Source organism: Semicossyphus pulcher, unplaced genomic scaffold (genome assembly GCF_022749685.1).
Source record: "Semicossyphus pulcher isolate SPU_LCO1_2020_fin unplaced genomic scaffold, fSemPul1.0.p SCAF_12, whole genome shotgun sequence".
Classification (NCBI taxonomy): Eukaryota; Metazoa; Chordata; class Actinopteri; order Labriformes; family Labridae; genus Semicossyphus; species Semicossyphus pulcher.
This window is the reverse complement of record NW_027211626.1, coordinates 7,218,256-7,236,522: the sequence shown is the minus strand read 5'-3', so window position 1 is coordinate 7,236,522 and position 18,267 is coordinate 7,218,256. Positions and strand designations below refer to the sequence as shown.

At 41.2% G+C, this 18,267-nt stretch overlaps 1 protein-coding gene across 4 annotated transcripts; it reads right to left on the bottom strand.

Moving 5' to 3' along the window:
- Positions 1–4,051: 4,051 nt before the first annotated feature.
- On the bottom strand, positions 4,052–17,589 carry LOC138588137 (tetratricopeptide repeat protein 31). 4 transcript variants are annotated; one of them, XM_069658030.1, is made up of 16 exons: positions 17,396–17,589; positions 13,424–13,506; positions 13,247–13,327; positions 11,973–12,029; positions 11,665–11,886; positions 11,427–11,540; positions 9,164–9,209; positions 8,912–9,005; positions 8,691–8,832; positions 8,485–8,589; positions 8,207–8,300; positions 8,065–8,098; positions 6,828–6,905; positions 6,555–6,657; positions 6,259–6,380; positions 4,052–6,141 (listed from the first exon to the last, which is right to left on the bottom strand). In XM_069658030.1, the coding sequence occupies exons 1-16, from the start codon at positions 17,451–17,453 to the stop codon at positions 6,006–6,008; spliced, it is 1,569 nt and encodes a 522-aa protein (XP_069514131.1). In that variant the 5' UTR covers positions 17,454–17,589; the 3' UTR covers positions 4,052–6,005. The 4 variants fall into 4 exon arrangements, with proteins under 4 accessions (XP_069514131.1, XP_069514133.1, XP_069514132.1 ...); XM_069658032.1 differs by having other exon boundaries at positions 6,828–6,902; XM_069658031.1 differs by having other exon boundaries at positions 8,912–9,002.
- Between the last annotated feature and the right edge of the window lie 678 nt (positions 17,590–18,267).

Below are 18,267 nucleotides of genomic sequence, written 5' to 3'. Positions count from 1 at the left end.
CGTCACTGCTTAGGGGAGAGTGACTGAGTGAAGGAGTGTGTCTACTAAAAGCTCTCCTTAGTCAATCCTCCCTTATTCCCTCCTTCTCCCTCCATCCCTCCCTGCCTCCCTCCCTCCCTCCCTCCTGCACGTGCTCGCTCTGCTCTGGGTATCTTTCCCGCATATAGAAGTCTTGACTGAATTCAAATGCTGTCATGTAAGGATGGTTTATTAGCTTGCAAACTAATTGTTAATGCGCCAACATTGTTCCTATAAAATGTAAAAATACCAAAGTAGTGGGTTCCCTTCTAGAGATAAAGGATTTGTAATTTAACCTTAATCTTTGTCCCTTTCTTCGCTTACATTTGTATAATTGTGGACGAACAAATTTAAGCCAAACAAGCTCTGAAATAAGTCGTGCGTCAAAGGTAAATTAATCGGATTATGACAAACCCATTTTAATAATTAAATCAAGTGTTTTTCTATGATTGGCTAAAGAGCCTTTACACAACTTCACACTCGGAGCGTTGCACAACTCCTCAGAGTGAACGTGTGTAAACGTAACCAACAGGAAGGACTCTGGTTCCAGAATAGTTTCAAACATCGAGTTCCAAGTGTCTTAAAGAAGCTCCCTACACCACAGGGTAGATATTTCCTTGTTGAGATGGCCGCAAACCACCGGCTCTAAAATAGGCCCGGCCTCACCGTAGCTATGGAGAACGTAAGTGATGAGAATGTGCTTTACCACCCCTGCCCAGGAGAAGGTTATGTAGCCTAACCTGTCATCATGGTATAGAAACAGAAAGATTAAACCATTAGTGTAGATCTGATAAAAAAAAACGAGGGGAAAGTTCTGTATTTAGCTGGGGTCATTTCAGTGCTGAGTCCTGATCTGACTTATGTCTCCTCCACCTTTCAACACGTTTTAAACATGTTTATTTATTTTCTGAATCATTTCTGGAGTGTGCGGGACAAATTTAGCAACGTGGAAATTTTTGGCTCCAGGGTGTTGTGTTGATAAACTCTATTTCAGTTTTTTAAGCAAACCTCAGTAGGCACCTTTTTTGAGGCAGCCAGGTTTATTCATAGACATGAAAAATTACAATCATGACAGGGGAGGTAGGAACTGAAACATCAACCGCGGCCGTAAAAACACTAAGTCGTTCACAAGGGGGGGAAAAAATCATACAGTACATGTGTGTGTATTTGTGTGCGCACATGTACGCTTTGAAGCTGCAGTTGAGAAGTTTGTGTGCGCCAGTGATGGTGCGACTGGGTGGCAGGCTGGTGGTCCCTCCCTGACTGGTAAAACCGAACAGGAAGAGCAGACCCCGTATTAGCGGGGCCAAATCAGAGGGATCTCCAAGGCCGACAAGGAGAGGAATGAGAGATGTAAAAAAAAGAAAAGGGAAAGGAAAAGAGGGGTTAAAAATATAGCTTTTATTGCTTTGTGCGACATCCTTACATTATAGCCTTAATCACGTCTAATCAAACTAGACTACACAGGTGTCCCTGCCTGTGTGCCAAGACTGAACAGCTCAGGGCGTGTGTGTGTAAGTGAGAGTGTTACAGGTCTCTCAGAGGGCTCATGGGGTAAGAGTATGTGAGGGAAGCAGCTCTCTGTGGCAGGGCTCTCTTTCTCTCTCTCTCCCTCCAGCTCTCTAATTACGCCGACCGAGCCGGCTCTGCCCTTACCCACAATCTGTGGAGGCATGAAATAAATACATGCTCTCCAACAATAAACAAGTGCCTTTTCAAACGACAGCACCTCCTCGTGCTCACCCCCACTGCCCTCTCTCCAGGGTTTCATAATGCTTTTACTTTCACACTGGCTAGGAGCATGTAGGCACGTACGGCATGGAGGATATGCCGCGCAAAATGTATTGAAGAGAGCTGCACGTAGAGGTTCATCGCAATAGTGCTCGCATTAAAGGTCATCTTTGCTTTATCCCCAAGGTGGGCTCAAATTTCCCTGAGTAAAATAGGGTTTGTGTTAGCATCAAACAAATCTGCTAGCTCATGCTTTATTTGCTCGAGCACAAGGACTGGCATAAATTATTAGCTAATGTTAATGTTACATTCACATAAGCTACATAAGCATTGAACCAATCCCTCGCTAACATTTCCATTGAACAGGAATTCCTTCTTATTGTGCAAGACTATCAAACAGTTACATCAGCTAGGAAGTGGTTGAATGCTAACGTTAGCTTTTTACTAGCTGTCACTAGTAGGTTTTTAAATATGTTGTTAAACCTTGAAATATGGCTCAATGTCCCTCCAGACTTTCACAATTCATTTTTTTAAGTTACTGATCACAACAGAAGCAGTAAGGTTATAAAATATTGTCAGATTTTCTCTACAATTTACAACCTTGAACACAGCAGTAGCTACGGCAATATAACAGCATTTGACCTTGCAAACCTCAGCCTGACATCAGAGGAAAATGGCTGCCTTAATAAGGTGAATTAAGACATTTTATTAAACAAAGATGGCTGCCGCTAATGTGCTACCTTATTGCATCAGCATTAAACAAACTGGACTGTAGCTTAGAAATAATTAGTTATTAAATCCTGTAATGCAACATTTTTGTGTATACTTTATAAAAACTACTACTACTGCTACCAATAGGCTACTGATTCCTAGACTTGAGTTTTGGCTAATGGTGAGGACCCCTGTGATACCATAGAGATTAAATACTTTAGTATATTTTATAAGCTGTCTACTACAAACCTTGTATGGGTGTCATATTATTGCTATATTAGTTGTAATACCTGTCTCAAAACACTGAAGAAATCCAAACATAAAACCATGCTGAGCTAACGTTAGCAATAGCTTGGCTCGCAGCCCCTCTGACATCCTGTATTTGCACAAGAGCTTCGTAGAAGCAGATTTTTTAACATGAAATTGCTATATTTTATGTCTTTACCAATCTTTCAACTGAGAAAAAAACAGCCTGAAAATGTCTGACTTGAAAACACCAATTTTGCTAGCTTGACTGATGTTGCACACTCTGCTAGCACAACCAGTTGTGGATTGCTATTGTGGCATAAAAAAAAATACCTGTAACCAGTTCTTCTGTGCTCCTCTAAAACAGAAGTTGCTACTAGCAGCCAAGTTATGTATTATTGCTGTGCCGGCTACTGTTTTGGCAAAGAAGAAACAAGTGGACTTTGTGAATGACAAATAAATCATGGTATGAGGTCGGTGTACTAGCTGGCATACTCTGTGATACCTGATGCCCTATTTTAAGCTTTATCCAGGGCATTTCCTGGTATTGGATTTTAGTAGAACTCTAAAAAAAACAAAGGCAATAAAAAGGCAAATAAAAATCAAAGAAGTAGGCTGGATTTATATAGTCAGTATGAATAAAGGTTTTAAAACATCTTCATACAGATCAGATCAGCCTTTTTAAGCCCAATTTATTCTAACCTCACACGTTTTGTTTATAAAGCAGGTTTTCTGTAACAGGTGTATTTTTCAAACTTTGTTGGCCATCAGCTGTACATCAGCTTTAGTCTGTGTCGACTAAAGTCCCATTAATTTTGCATCATTCTCACACTTACATGGAGTTCACATGCACTCACAGGTGGCATCAGGCTTCAGTGTTAAATGTCATCTGTGGTAGAATTGTTGCTTTTCCCACACGGCCCCACGCTGTTAGCCGTGTGTTCATCCCCGACTGGGTGGATACAGATTCCCTTGTGCATCTTTCATGCTGGCCACACAAGTGTCTCCTGCTAGTGATGACAGACTTACCATACCCCCCCCCTACACCAGTCTGACCTTCTTTGATTTACTTCTTCGAGGTTTTTGAGCATCAGGAATGACTTAGAGGAAAGTCTTAGTTCCTGGGGATCAAATAAAGACGGATGTCTATGCTTTACATATGCTGGTTCAGTTCGGGTCATATTTTTGGTGTCAATCTTTTATGTACAATACTGCCGCCTTGTGGAAGGCAGGAAAAACAACCAACCACTGACTGAAAGTGAGTGTTTATGAATTATGAGCAGAAGAACTGCATACATCATTGTGAGTGTGTCGTAACTGATGTAGAGACTCAGAAATATGTGGTTCAAATACATTTATTAAATATAAAAGACTCTTTTTTGCAGTGCAGTAACAATAATACAAAATATTTGGAAGATTAACAGGATTGCAGTGCTCTGGTTATCAAAGTGTACATCAAAATTAAAAATGCATTTTCCTGAAATAGTTTGAAACTGGTACAAAAAGGTAAAAGGACTAAAACATACCAAAAAGATAAAAATTAAACTCAGGGAAATCTGCAAATTTTGAAATACCCATAATATGGAATAAAAATGTTATGATAATATCCAACACATTGTATTAGTTTGCATAATTAAATGAACTAAGCAACCGTAGTTAACAGCACCAGTCATATGTTTGTTACATCTGCTAGTGCACTTTTAAGGTTTGGTGTTCAACTCTTTTTTTTCACAAGTGTTTGCCACAAGACGGAAAGTAATACGAGAAAAGTAGAAGTGCAGCATGTGACAGTGTTCGCACCAAATGCTTCTTGATAATGCTTGCCTCTTAAAGCCAGAAAAAAGCAGAACTTAAAGAAAATACTTTCCTTTAACGTATGATGAAGTGATAAGACACACAGACTAGTAAGTTAAAAGCTGGGTTCAGCTCTGAAGGTACGTATGTTGTAAAAAAAAAAAAAAAGATAGGTATAAATAGGAAAATAAATACTCTCACTGTGCTGTAAATAGTTTACTAGTAAACGTAGTGTGGACATAAACCAGGGGTGGTAGCTGTAATTGTTATCTAATTGATGATACAGACACACGGGATTTAATGTACTTCTAGTGTTGAGAGAACTGAGCTGTTTTCAGTGCAGAGCCGTCAGATGAAGCATTCTTTGGTTCATTGAAATACTGAAATTAAAGACCCGCCTAAGGTCAATAACACTGCTTGTCAAGGCTCAAAAAGTCTTTGATCCTTGATGTATCTTGAGACACAAGTGGCCATGGATGTTTTTAAGGCACTGTTCTGCAGCATGAGCTAGTTTATTACTGACATCACCTCGTCTGTAATAGGCATTTAAGAACGGCACATAACATACCACTTCTATTTGAGGTGGTAGGTGTGAGCATATCTGACTCAGAACTGAGTCTGCGCTTTTTTCTTTTGCATAGACACAAAGCACTGTGATGTTTACCATGCAAATGTAGCAAGAAAGCATGTTGCATGTCCTAATGCTGAGATAAAAACTTAAAGGCTAATTATTTGCATTGGGCACACAGATCAGTGCCGCAACTGGCTCTCCGACAGCGCGGAGAGCAAGCAGAGAAAGGGCTGACGAGATTCACACCTGACATTTGATACAATCCAATACAACATGTTTCAAAAATGCCAGAGAAATAAAAGGTAACTGATGGATACATTTTAACTGTTAAACATCAGGTATTTTTCAAGTTACTGTACTTTAAAAAAAGGGGAGGAACACTGCTTTACGATGGAATTTTCTCAAGAAGGAAAGTCCCCAGCTTTTTCACTGATGAACCTCAGCCTGAATCATCCAATCCGAGTCCTTTCATTACTGCTGTACACAACAGAGCCATTACTTCTTTTATTCAATAGTGGACCAGGAGTTTCGCTTCCTCGTTATGTTGTAGGTGTCTGAGGTTAGGTTGTTTCCCTTAAAGCCAGAATAAGTCACTATGTGCCTCAAAGGGTTTCAAATTATGAAGGTTTTTCTTCAGAACACGGCACACACCAGGTGAATCTGTTGCCACCCCTCTGGTTAAAGTTGTCCTTTAGAGAAATATGACTCAGTGTTGTCTTGGGTGAAAACAAAAACCTTCATACTTCAAGTCCTTTGTCGCACATGAGTGACTTTCCCTGCCTTGGAGCCTGAACGCTGGCTCTGATCCTTAAACTATTCTGGTCCATTCCGCTACAGTACATTTTTATAGCCTAGAGAACCTGGTCCGGTGAGCGCCGGCTCCCTCGGCTCAGTCTGTGCATCCAACAACACTGGGGCAGAGAGCGAACCGAGCTCAAGGCTGCCAGGGCTTCCTGTCCTTGCCCTTCTGATCGGGAATGTGTTTGTAGCGACATTTGTCCCCGAAATGGCAGCCGGTGGTTCTCCAGAAGTAACACTCGTCTCCGTTCACTGGGCCACGTCGTCGAGGTCTGCGCAGACAGGGACAGAAGACAGAGAAGTCTTGTAAAGTGTACAACAATTAACTGTGTATATTTTATGATTTCAGAGGCCTGGAGTTTTTGAAGTAAGACTGGGGTGCTTCTTACCCAGCAGCTGCTCCTGCCTGCTGTGTGACAGGGAGACAGGCCTTAAGTGGAATGGGGAGGACCCTCTGAGTGCGGCGGTCAGGATAACGCACCACTAAACGTGTGTTCTCAATACAATAACCCTGTGAGAGAAAGCACACAACTCTGTGTCAATAACAATGTTCTTAAAAAAGAGAAACCAAATCTAGAGAAGAGGACAGAATGCGTAAGGCTGCAACTAAAGATAGTTGGCAATAAATGTTCGTTTTCGATCTATCATTTGAATAATTGTTGCAGCTCTTCAAATGAGTACTCACATTTAGTTTCTCCATGGCACAAGCAGCCATGATTGCATTCTTGAAGTTGACAAAGGCACAAAATCTCTCATGCAGCACACGGATACTTTCGATCTCACCGTACCTATGAAGCAGACAAGTCGATTACTCTCTTGGTTAAATATTAGATTTCCTGTCTCCGTTTAAATAAGTACAAGTGTTTGCTGGATTGTGTCTTCAGTAATTGAGTTAGGAAGAGAACTGTTGTGCTTATAAAGACTGATTTTAATTCATTAATTAGTATCGAGTTCATACGTTTTAAAAAGGTCCCGTAGGTGTTTCTCAGTGAGCTCTGTCGTCACATTTCCAACCCACAGAGATGGACAAGGGCTTCTAAAGGAAAGAGATTGATACAAATTAAATGACTGTTTAGATCAATGACAGTATATAAAAATGGACGACGCGTCTTTATCTGCTCTCATTGAAGCCAAAATAGCCACCGGGGCGGGTGCTGCCATCTTGCGATGGCGACGTCATTTGGAGCCAGAGTTGTGCAGTAGCAATCAGCGGGCGCAGCCGCCTTAGCCACTTCTGCTAACCAACACACACACACTTAACAGCAAGGATCCCACACGTCAGCGTATTTAAAGGGGCAGTTTGCTGATTTTCAACCTCAGTCCTATCATGCTATGATGGGGAGTTAATGCCATTATGGTATTCGCTCTGTGCCTTTGGAGGACGCTATCCGCTTCTCCAATGGGCCCTGGAAAACTCTAGTGCTTCACTTCCTCTGGCGGAGGCCAGGTAGCTCACTAAACTACACTTCCTCAATCTAGGACGCCCACCTCCGATGTCTGCATCCGTGAGGTGCTTTGAAACGCTGCCTGCTCTCCTGTTTTCCCTCCCTGACATTCCACATTTATAACTGAGTCATGTCTCGTTCAAAATCGCCAGGTTTGAAATGTAGACTGAAGTCCTGAAGTTTTTTAGATGATCCACCGGCATATTCTCGTCATATTTCAGATTCTGTACCGCTCTGAGCCGTTGCCTGCAGAGAAACGGTCGTATTTCACTCCAGCGCCTCTCGCTGGGCCGTTCCTTTCAGAGGGAGGGACGCAATGCACGCTGGGTGTTGTAGGAATGTAGAATGGGCGAAACCACGAGCTGTTTGTACAACTTTCTCCACAGCTATGGCGTCGATTTCAAATATTATTGTTTCTATCGATTACAGAGAACACCAGCTTTGACTGACAGTGGCTTTTGCAGGGGAGGACTGCTCCTTTAAGAGCAGAACAACTTGGTTGGTCTTGTGTTGGTCTGAAGCGGACGTTCACAGGTATGGAAACTTCAATGACTGTAGTGATTGTTTGTGATTGAACATGGAGGAGGCGGGCTTTATGAATTATACTGCTGCCAGTCAGAAGGGGGTGTTAAAAATGTTTTGCTTCACTTTTATGGAGCTGTCATGTCGTCCATCTTTTTATACAGTCTGTGGTTTAGATATATCATTTGTTGAAACTCAACGCTTAAAGTTAACAAAACAGTCACTTACCCTGGTTGCACAACTGATGGATCTTGGCTCCCAGCTTCAAAACAAAAAGAGTTTAATAAATATAGTACAAAGTAAAAATGCTGCCTGAGTTACAAAGAGAACATGCAGGCCCTCCTTATAAAAGACGTACACGTGAACGTACCCCTGGCGACGTCAGAACAAGATGCCAGAGCCGCCTGTACAGTTGAAAACTTCTCCAGGAGCAGGACACTCTGCCCTTCTTCAAAACCACGCTCCTGAGAAAAGAAAGCAGTTAAATTACAAACCAGACATGAAAATAAAAGTGAGTTTGAGGTCAGGTGAACTAGTTTAAAGTTACTTCTTGAAATGGAAAGTTCAGAGGAAGCTCTGGTTAGTTTCATTTGCAGCTACTGCGCGTACAGGAAACACCTTGGCCTTTTTATTTTCGGTTGTTTTTACCATTAACTGCAGCACCTTGCAGTCAAAGAGGTCATTGACAGCTTCCTCACAGTCTTTATCCAGTTTTAGCACCTGCTCCATCGCCCTCTCTGCCTCAATGTACCGCTGCAACACAGAACATATCAAAAAGGTCTTAGTGTAAACTTCTTCACAGATATATCTTTGATAACAGGCTATATCCCATGGCCACAGCAGCCTGCACCTACCTTCATGCCCATTAGAGCGCTGCCCTTCCGGAAGTGTCCTTTGGGCCAGTCGGGGGCCAGCTGAATGGAGCGCTCAGCATCTACCAGGGCCTGAGGGTACTGCTCCAGGCAGAAATAGCAATAGGAACGATTCCCAAAGAACCTACAAGACAGGAAGAAAGGAGTATGTTACATGTGTCCAGAATCTTTGTTCTTCCTTTGTTATGAGCTAGAAGACGTACCTGTTATCCTTCGGGTCACATTTGATGGCTTCTGTAAACATGCTGGCTGCTTGTGCGTACTGCCCCTCCTGCACCAGCTTTATCCCTTTTTCTGCTAGAGAGAAACCATGCTTGTGAATAACTCTCTGCTGAGTCAGACCCTTGAGGGCTCCCTGACATTCTTGTACAAAGCAATGTGTAATCAATAACTCACTTTCTTTATTACTGAATAACCTAATAAAAGGTTCTTGCTGTGCAGAAAGTACTCTGTACCTGTCAGTGAGGCGCTTTTCTTGGTCATGGTGTCTGTTCCGTTTGTCTGTAAGAGAAATTATTTGCATCAGACAGCTGTGAGAACGAATTCGATCATCACGTGCTGAACACTTTGCACAGGAAACACTCTGATTTGATTTTCCTTTACAAATTGGAAGCACAAAATACGCTTCAACACACACTCAAGAAGAATGTAGTAGGATTGCTAATCATTAACCATTGAGCTACAAGTTAAAAAATGTACTTCTTAGAATGAGCAAATGTCTGTGATCCCTTTAAAAATGAAGATAACAAATGTTTCTTAAAAAAAAAAAAGGTTGTATTTTTACATGGAGCCTAAAAAACAACAACATGAGGATTCACACATAGGCTTTAGGATTCCCTGCGGCGTTGTGAACTTAAACAGACAATTGTCCCACACAGAACAGACACAACTAAATGTTTAATTAAATAGCAAACGGTTGTGAGACATTCTAATGAACATCTTAACAGTGAGGGTTTAGTACCACACTGCTTCTTAACATAAAGGAAGCGAGCGAACTACAGCTGATGGAGTGTGAATCATTGTCCAGATACACTAGGAGTGCAGGTGCGCAAAACTTTACAGGGGTAGAACCAGGGTGAGGGTGACACTTCTCTCAACCTGTTTGCTTACAAGGAGCAGGTTAGGAGTCAGGACATCTACATTGAGAAAATAACTAGGGCGGTCCCGCATATATTTTTGTTGTTTGTTTTGTTGTTGAAGCTTTGGCAGCAATCATTCGATTGCATTCGGAGCTTCGCTACGGGGAGATTTCTCGATTTAGCTTTAGAAAAAATGCAGTCCGGCGCTTGGCTACAGTTGCCAGCTGCAGATAACAGTCCGCATTTCGTCTCCACCACTCAAGCAGACCAGAATCCGTTTTTGACCTGTCTTTTAAAAAGTCCTCCGCTTCCTTCTTTGTAGTGACAGTCGCTTCTCTGCCGGATGCTTCTCCATTGTAATCAGTGGACAGAAGGAGCTCTACTTCCTGCTGTTGGTCAGTTTCACTCTCCTTTTGTTGGAGCCATAATGTTGTTTTTTTGGCTGGTTTAATGTTTAACACGTTGACTGTGTGTTATCATGCTGTTCTGATATCAAACACCAGCGTCATGTGGAGCATCATGTATCAGAGTGCCGGTGATGAGAATCAGGTGAGTGTATGCGGAGGCTTTTGTTACCGTCAGTGTGCCGTGCCCGGTCGGTTGGGCTGTCAAAAACTGCAGAGGCTTATTTTGATATTTTGGTTTGTTTAAAAGTCACTACAATGATTAATGTTGGGTTATTATTTCAATAAGCTCTTATTTACTGGGCTTATTCTTATTTTGGAGGGGTAAAAAAGGAAAAAATGTAAATACAGATTTTTGCCGTCGATTACCATGGCAACGACTGAAGCTTCGTAGCATCGGGTCAGGCCTAAAAATAGCAGATTCCTACTTGGAAGCGATGCGAGCAACCTCATGTTTGTTTTCTTCAATGAAGATCTGCGGTTTAGTTTATCCAATGATTCGTGCTACATTTGCAATAGCTCGCCTGTTCGCTGTATATTAGGAAGAGGCAAAGTTGCTTGTCCACCGTCATTAGATGATGCTTGTGGATATATGCTTCGCAAGTGCTTGTGCTACTGCTTCATTTCAATACGGCACTGCACAAATTACAAATAACCTCGGCGTTGTCCTTGCAGACGAAATGTTCCCACACAGTATTTATTTTTTGCTCGCTTCATTTTGCAGCGGATCGGCAAAACTGAAAGCTATTCCCTATAAAAGGCTCATTATGTACAAGCTGCTACATGAGCTGTATAAAGCTGATAAAACTGTTTGAACGACTTTATAGTTTGTTTTTTTAACCATCTGTAATCAGTTAAACGGTTAATTATTAACAACCTTAGATAGTTTTTCTTAAACGACAGAAATAAGTACAGTAGTTAAATGCAAGTGTTTGTTATTGACACATTCCAATATACAGTAGTCTGATATACGCATGTGTTTTAACTAGAGCCCTATGGATATGGGATTTATGAGACCGTTATGATTCCAATCCTCCCACAGCTGAGACAAAGTAGGTCAACACACACACACGTACACATACACACATTCCAACAACCATTGTAAAAGCTCTCATGGTCCAGAGTCCACTTTTCCACGTATTACACTTTGGAACCGTCACAAGGAAAAGAGCCAGTTATGACAGGAGCTCATGCCCTACCTACCCATCCCACATTATCCAATAGCATTCATTCACCTCTCTCCTGGCCTCGTTCTCCTTGTTTTCTTTGGACTTGCGACTGGATCCTTTGGGTTTGATATGGCTAGCAGCATTGGCAAAGAAGGCACTGCTCACATCCCACTCTGGCTCCTGTGGGACACATATAGTGAAACAGTGGTGCACAATCCAGGCATAAAAGCATGTAGGCTTTTAAATCAAACAAATACAACACCTACTGATGGCTTCTAAAGACATTATTGCCTGGTGCCCATACCTCCTCAGTGGTTCTAGCTTGGGTCTTCTGATGTCCTCCTGAAGGCGCTGTGACGGCTGTGGCGATGTCCTTGAGTGAGGCATCTGATTTTACTTCCTGTTCCTCTTCTTCTTCTTCTTCTTCTTCTTGCACTTCTTGTTTCTCCTCTTCAGCCCCAGCTTCTGCTTCCGACTCGCTCTCGTCCAGCTCAGACTCTGCCCCTCCGTCCTCGTCTTCATCATCCTGTAGGACAAAATAGATCTATAGTTATTCAGGGGAAAAGGCGAATAAAGGAGTGCGTTGCTAGAAAGAATAATGGGAGAAATTACCCGATCAGCATTCTCATTTTGCTTCACCTGCTCCTGCTTCTTGCGTTTTCGACGGCGCTGAAAGAGAAGCAGCACTTCACACATCAGATAATCAATAAACAAATCAAATCGACTTTGAGCAATTGGCGTGGAGCAGCTTGCAGAAACGAACATAAAAACACAGCGACATAACAAGTAAATTATTTAAAAGAGCTGACATATGAATACGATCTAAACTACTGATTAATACATAAATAAACCAACTAGATAACAGAGTAGGATCAGTCAACCAAGAAAGAGAAAACCAAACGAGCATTTAATCGTCTGTTTGCAGAGAAGATAAAGGATTTATAGTCGTGGTTAGTTTAACGAGCAGGTAAAACAAAATGACTTCCTGATGGCAATAAAGAAAATCTACTCAGAAAAACACGTCAAGAAGAAGCCAAAATAAGATTTCTTTCTGAAAGATTTGCAGGTTGCAAAAACAATTCAGATGTCAAATGCATGACTTTATTCATTACACGAAATAATATAGACTCTATACCATCCATCCATTATCTATACCACTTATCCTGTTCAGGGTCGCGGGGGGACTGGTGCCAATCCCAGCTGTCATTGGGCGAGAGGTGGGGTACACCCTGGACTGATCACCAGTCAATCACAGGGCTGACACATAGAGACGGACAATCATTCACTCTCACAACTACGGGCAGTGTAGAGTCACCAATGAACCTAACGAGCACGTCTTTGGACTCTGGGAGGAAGCCGGAGTACCCATACAAACATACAAACTCCACACAGAAAAGCCCCCTACGTCGGAGCTAAGAACCTTCTAGCTGTGAGGCGACAGCGCTAACCACTGCACCACCGTGCAGCCCTCTGCTCACTACCAGTGATTTTAAAAGAATGGGCCTCGGCCCCCTGGTGTACCGTGAAGGTATTGCATGTTGGCTGCTAAAGGTGATCCACAAAAAGAAAAAGGTTTTATTTTTCAATTTTACAACTTACTTATTACCTTTACTTTGCTGCTTTAGGAATAGTTGGTAGTATGTAGATCGATTATTAATTTGCAATGCATAGCCATATGTCCACCTTATGGAAAAATATATATGTATGGAAATATTCCATGTAAGATAAAATGTTGATCAGTTGTGTAATAAGTGGTTTGGGGGGCCCAAGAATATTGTTTTGGTTTCAAAGTGGTCCAACGTATTTGTAAGTTTGGGAATTGCTGCTCTTTACCTAGAAATGCATCATGTAGCTTCTTTAAGGAGTTTCAGGATTCGTGTGCTCACCTTCCTCTTGGCTTTACGTCGCTCTGCCCTCCGTCTGGCCTTCTCCTCCTCACTCAGATCCTCCTCTCCATTTAAAGCATCCTAAAACACGTGCAGACACATGGTCAAACATTGCACCTTGCACTTTCACAATCGCAGTCCTGACAATGCCCTGTCGCTCTGACACAATCTGTTTACCTGTGACAAAGTGGCATCCTCGCTTGGGTCAGGGGTTGCGGCACTACAGTCCATCTGCTCCTCCTGCTGCTGGACAGGGGGGCCTGATGGGATATACACAACACATCAGCTGTTTAGGGCCTGGATACATTGTTTTCTACTGTCTCATGTTTGTGAACCGGATATATTGTTAGCTTAAAGTGGTCCTCTTGAAGATCTCAGATTCATTCCCTTTGGCGGCACCTATGGCGATAACTAGTAATTGCGGGAGCACACTTCCCAGATATCCAGACAGTGTTGCCTGTGCGACGTCCACTGTCAGCTCCGGTTGTAACTCTTGATTTCTTTTTCAGACTGTTTGCTTCATCTGAGCATCCAATTTGTTTATTTTTCTTTGGATCTTCACTTATTTTTGAAGTTGTATCTGTAGTCATCGATCTTTTCTTTGTTTGTTCAGCCATAGTAGATTACCGTTTACTCGCAACACTTGCAGAGACCGGAAAAGCAGCCGCTTAGCTCCGCCTACCCTCTCTGACAGACCAACCACTGCTGGCTGATGGAAAACGCGTCACTAACTGGGCGCTGCTTGTGATTTTTTCAGCGAAAGTCGCACCACATACCCAGTCCTTAATACTACAGATACAAAGGCTTTCATCAGTGGGCCATAGGCTCAATCACCATTGTGTTACCTCATTCGGGGATAGATAGAGACTTAACAGACATTTGTTTAAATGAAAATCTTCAAGATTATATCTTTAAACAGCTCTAATCAAGAAAAGGAAGAGAAAATGATGCAGCATGCAAGAATAATCTTCACAGCGAGTCATTTATGCACATTGTGTTAAATCGGATGGTAATGTGTTGCTAGGTAGGAATCTTTCACGTGCATTCAGCTGTGCAACACAAGCTGCAAACATCCTGTATAATAAAAAGCAGAAGGTACAACAAGATCAATTCAGATTACTTGACTATAGGCTATATATTACGCCATCATGACATGAACAGTGGGATTGCAAATAAACGTGTTTCTCCTTCCTCCTTCATATTCAGGTCTAACCACTATGACCTTTGATAACAGCGAGCTAAAATCTGAATAACACTGGGCGGAGACAGGAAAGATGATGTAATGCTTCTTTTTTCTTTAAAAAGAAGCAAAGGTGAGCCGATCAGGGGACAGAAAAGACATTAAAGAAAACTGATCAGAGATTTAACTCAAGTCGTTTCTCCTTCAGAGAGACGTGTGTACTCTAACTTTACAACTGCTACAGGTCCAACATGCAACACAGCTGCACTGCTGTTTGAGAACACGGTATCTCTGCTCAGGAACTTCATCAAAAAAAAAAAGTCATAGAAAGCAACCACTTCCCTGCCTGTGCCATGTTTGTGTGTGTAGATGAGATCAAACAAAAACACTGCAGCTGATTTAGGCCTTACATTAAGACAAAAGGAAACACTGAATCACACAGGAATCTAAGTGGTGTCAGATTTCCATTCGTTCAGCAAACATCTCCGGAGTAGTGCCAAATTCATACTTGATGTGTGACTCATGTTGCGACTTGAAAGTAATTGATGCAAGTGATCGTGATTCTCCGATTGCTCCATGCAGTTTCGTTTTATAGTGAAAGCTCTTTGTGTTACACTCTACATTTCTTGTTATTGTGAAAGGACAGGAAATCACCTACTTCACTTTTCATCCTCCAAACATATGTGTATCATGTAGAGCAATGGGGCTCTGGACACACCTACGTCTGCTGATAGCTGCAATAAATGTTTGATGAGAGAAATAAAAGTTTTATTTGCTTTGTTAAAGAGCTGAAACGATGTGTTGATTAATCGATTGAAAGAAAGATTACCAACAATTTCGACAATTGGTTTAACATTACGTGGCTTTATTATGGTGTTCCTGCTGCTTTTCTTCGTCATTTATGATAGTACGCAAAGATTATTTCAGTTTCGGTTGATCTTAAGAAGCAATTTGATGATGTCCATACGAGCTCTGGGAACATTTGATTAGCATTCTTAGCTAGCAAAATAAACATTCAAGTTTTTGAGATTTTACAGGCTGAACAATTAACTGATTAATCCTAAAAAATAATGGGCAGATTGCTTGATAATGAAAGTGTTCATTAGTTGCAGCCCTGGCAAAGAGTCCATCATCGCAAGGAGGTAGAGTCTCCAAAAAGTGGAGGGTATTTCAGCTGTCCATGTCGGGCCCTATGCTACTCAAATGTCATGAAACAAGCACAGCTCCATCCCATTAGCTGAGTCAACGCATTTAGTTAAATCCTAACCATAAAGGAATGCCCAACAATGTCCAATAAATGATACAAGATCCCAGACAAACACAACAAAAGAGTCTCTGTTTCTCCCCTTCAAGGACACTACTTAAAGCAGTGTTGAACTGAAAGGTGAGCTCTTTCCACAGGAATGTTAAATAACAGAGTATCAACATAGGCAAGAGCTTTAACCAGGAAATCAGCCTCGCTGCTATTTTTCTTTACAGTTCATTACAGAGAGAGTATAATTTACACAATCACTCCTTAATCAAGTGTCAGTGGTTTGAAGTGATTTAGTAAACGGATACAGGTATAAAAACAACTTTAAAATAGTAACGTGAAATGATTCATCAGTCTTTTAAGTGCATGGCGGCATAGTCAAACTGTGATGGCTGGAGATGAGTGTTTGCGGACCTAAAATAACATGGAAAATGACGTCACAGCTCACCTTCTCAAAGAACCACAAAAACGAAGAAAAATATGAAGTCTGCGACGCAGTTTCGACCCAATTCATGTGTAACAATCCAAAAGTGTGACATTTAAAGAGGCAGTACATTTAGCTACAAATCTATCATATCAGCAGCAGCGTTAATGTCCTATGAGAGGTGTTGAAACAGCTCTGAAAAGATGCTAGCCAAAGCATTCTTAGGGGGAAAAAATCGTCTTGAGTGCAATTTTCTTTGTAACTTCAGTATTAAAGTTTCTTCACTACTTGATGACCCTACAAATTTCTTAAAATTGTGGCAGTGAAAAGGTAAGCCTCTACATTCATTTAAACATATTTTAGACAATTCACTGAATTTCAGTTTCACTAGGTTACCTTACAATAGCTAGCATTTAGTTAAACATGTATTTAGAATGTTAGCATGTCATTGTCACTATTGTTTTTGGTGTACATCTCATATCTACTAAAGTTACGCTAGCAAATGTGACAGTTAACATTAAGTAAGAAAACAAATAAGTTTGTATGAAATAAGTTCTTCAGAAAATAGTGAATTGCATTTAAGAACGTACTACTTTTTTTTTTCCTTTCTAAGTTTTATCTTAAGAATATGTTTGTGAATCCAGCCCCTGTGTTTCTGTTGTGGTTTAAACGGCAAGCCAGTAAACTAACCTGCTCTACTGCTGGTATTACTACAGGGAAACTAAACACACACAGATTAACAAGAAGAGGAACAAGTGTTGGCACATGACATGTTTAAGGACGCATAACTCGATGCTCATATCAGTCTAAATATGGCAGTGCATGTTCTGTTCTGCAGGGCTTTTGCCACCTATTTGAGGCATTGTTATCATACCAACATGCAGCAGGGAATGTGCCTCTAATCTGTATAAGTTTTGGCTTTTTATGCACATACCACGCTATGTAAGTCATACCTTTGAGTAAAGTAGTGTTATTACTGGCTGCATGGCTGTAAAAGTCTGAGAAAGTGTGCTTTCAGCGTTATTACAACTACTTGGCAGCGACTACGAGAACTTGGAAGTGGTGCAAGCAAGGGTGTAACTGGCAGGAGGGGAACTCTCATTGTCTGACCAAGAACTCAATGTGAACTTAACGACTAAACACAAACTTAAAACGCTGCCATAATAGTACGGTTTAGGAAAATAAGTTTTCGATTACACGATCAGCAGTTTCATTGCCACACACGTTTCGTTATCACTTCGGATGAACTTGTGGTTGAGTTTAAAAACTTTTGAAAACTGGGGCATGTCTTACCGCTCCCGAGTCCCAGCAGCCTGCATATATCTCTGGTTAATTTCATGAGCGCAACCATCCAGCATTATCCTCAATGAAATCCCTCAAAAATATTTAACACAAGTGTTAAGTTCGGCGTGAACACGTTTCTAACATTGGGACAATCGCTATCGAATCTGCGGGAATCTTTGGTGGCTTAGTCCACTTCCTGAGCGTCAAACGCCGACGCTGGGTCCACCCTGAGCAGCGTCTTAAAGGCACAGCACCCCGTTATCGATTATTGAACGCTTCAGATGTTATCGCAGAGAGGAAGTACCAACCAACATCGGAAGACGTGTATTAATGCTTCCTAACGCTAAATAAGAATAAAGAAGAACATAATTCAACGCTATTAATAATTCCAACTACACACTTTATTGTAATAGCAGGTAACAGAAATGTAAGAATATAAAATGATTTAAACAAAGAACACATATTGAAAACATTCTAAAGAATACTTGTTATAATTGGGGTGGAACATAGGTTTAAGGTTTTGGTTATATTGCTGTAATTTTAGTAGTTTTTCCTGATCCTAATTAATATATGATTATTTTTCTTAGTGCAAACTGTGCTGAGTTTTCTTTGTGAGTTTGTCACTCAGTTTAAGGGTTTAAATGTTGTTGTTGAATGTGTATATCCTTGAGTGTAGTTTGATTTAAAACCTAAACAAACAAATAAAAAACAAACAACCTGATGTATCTTAGATGCCAGGAGAGAGACCTGCAAATATTAATAAAATAAGTATACTCGTCTTAAAGTCAAACCGTCACAACTTACCCTTCACTTTTCTTTTGTTTTACTTTTAGTCAGATCTTGTGTTTATTCTTCAGGAAGATATCTTGTAACGTACATGG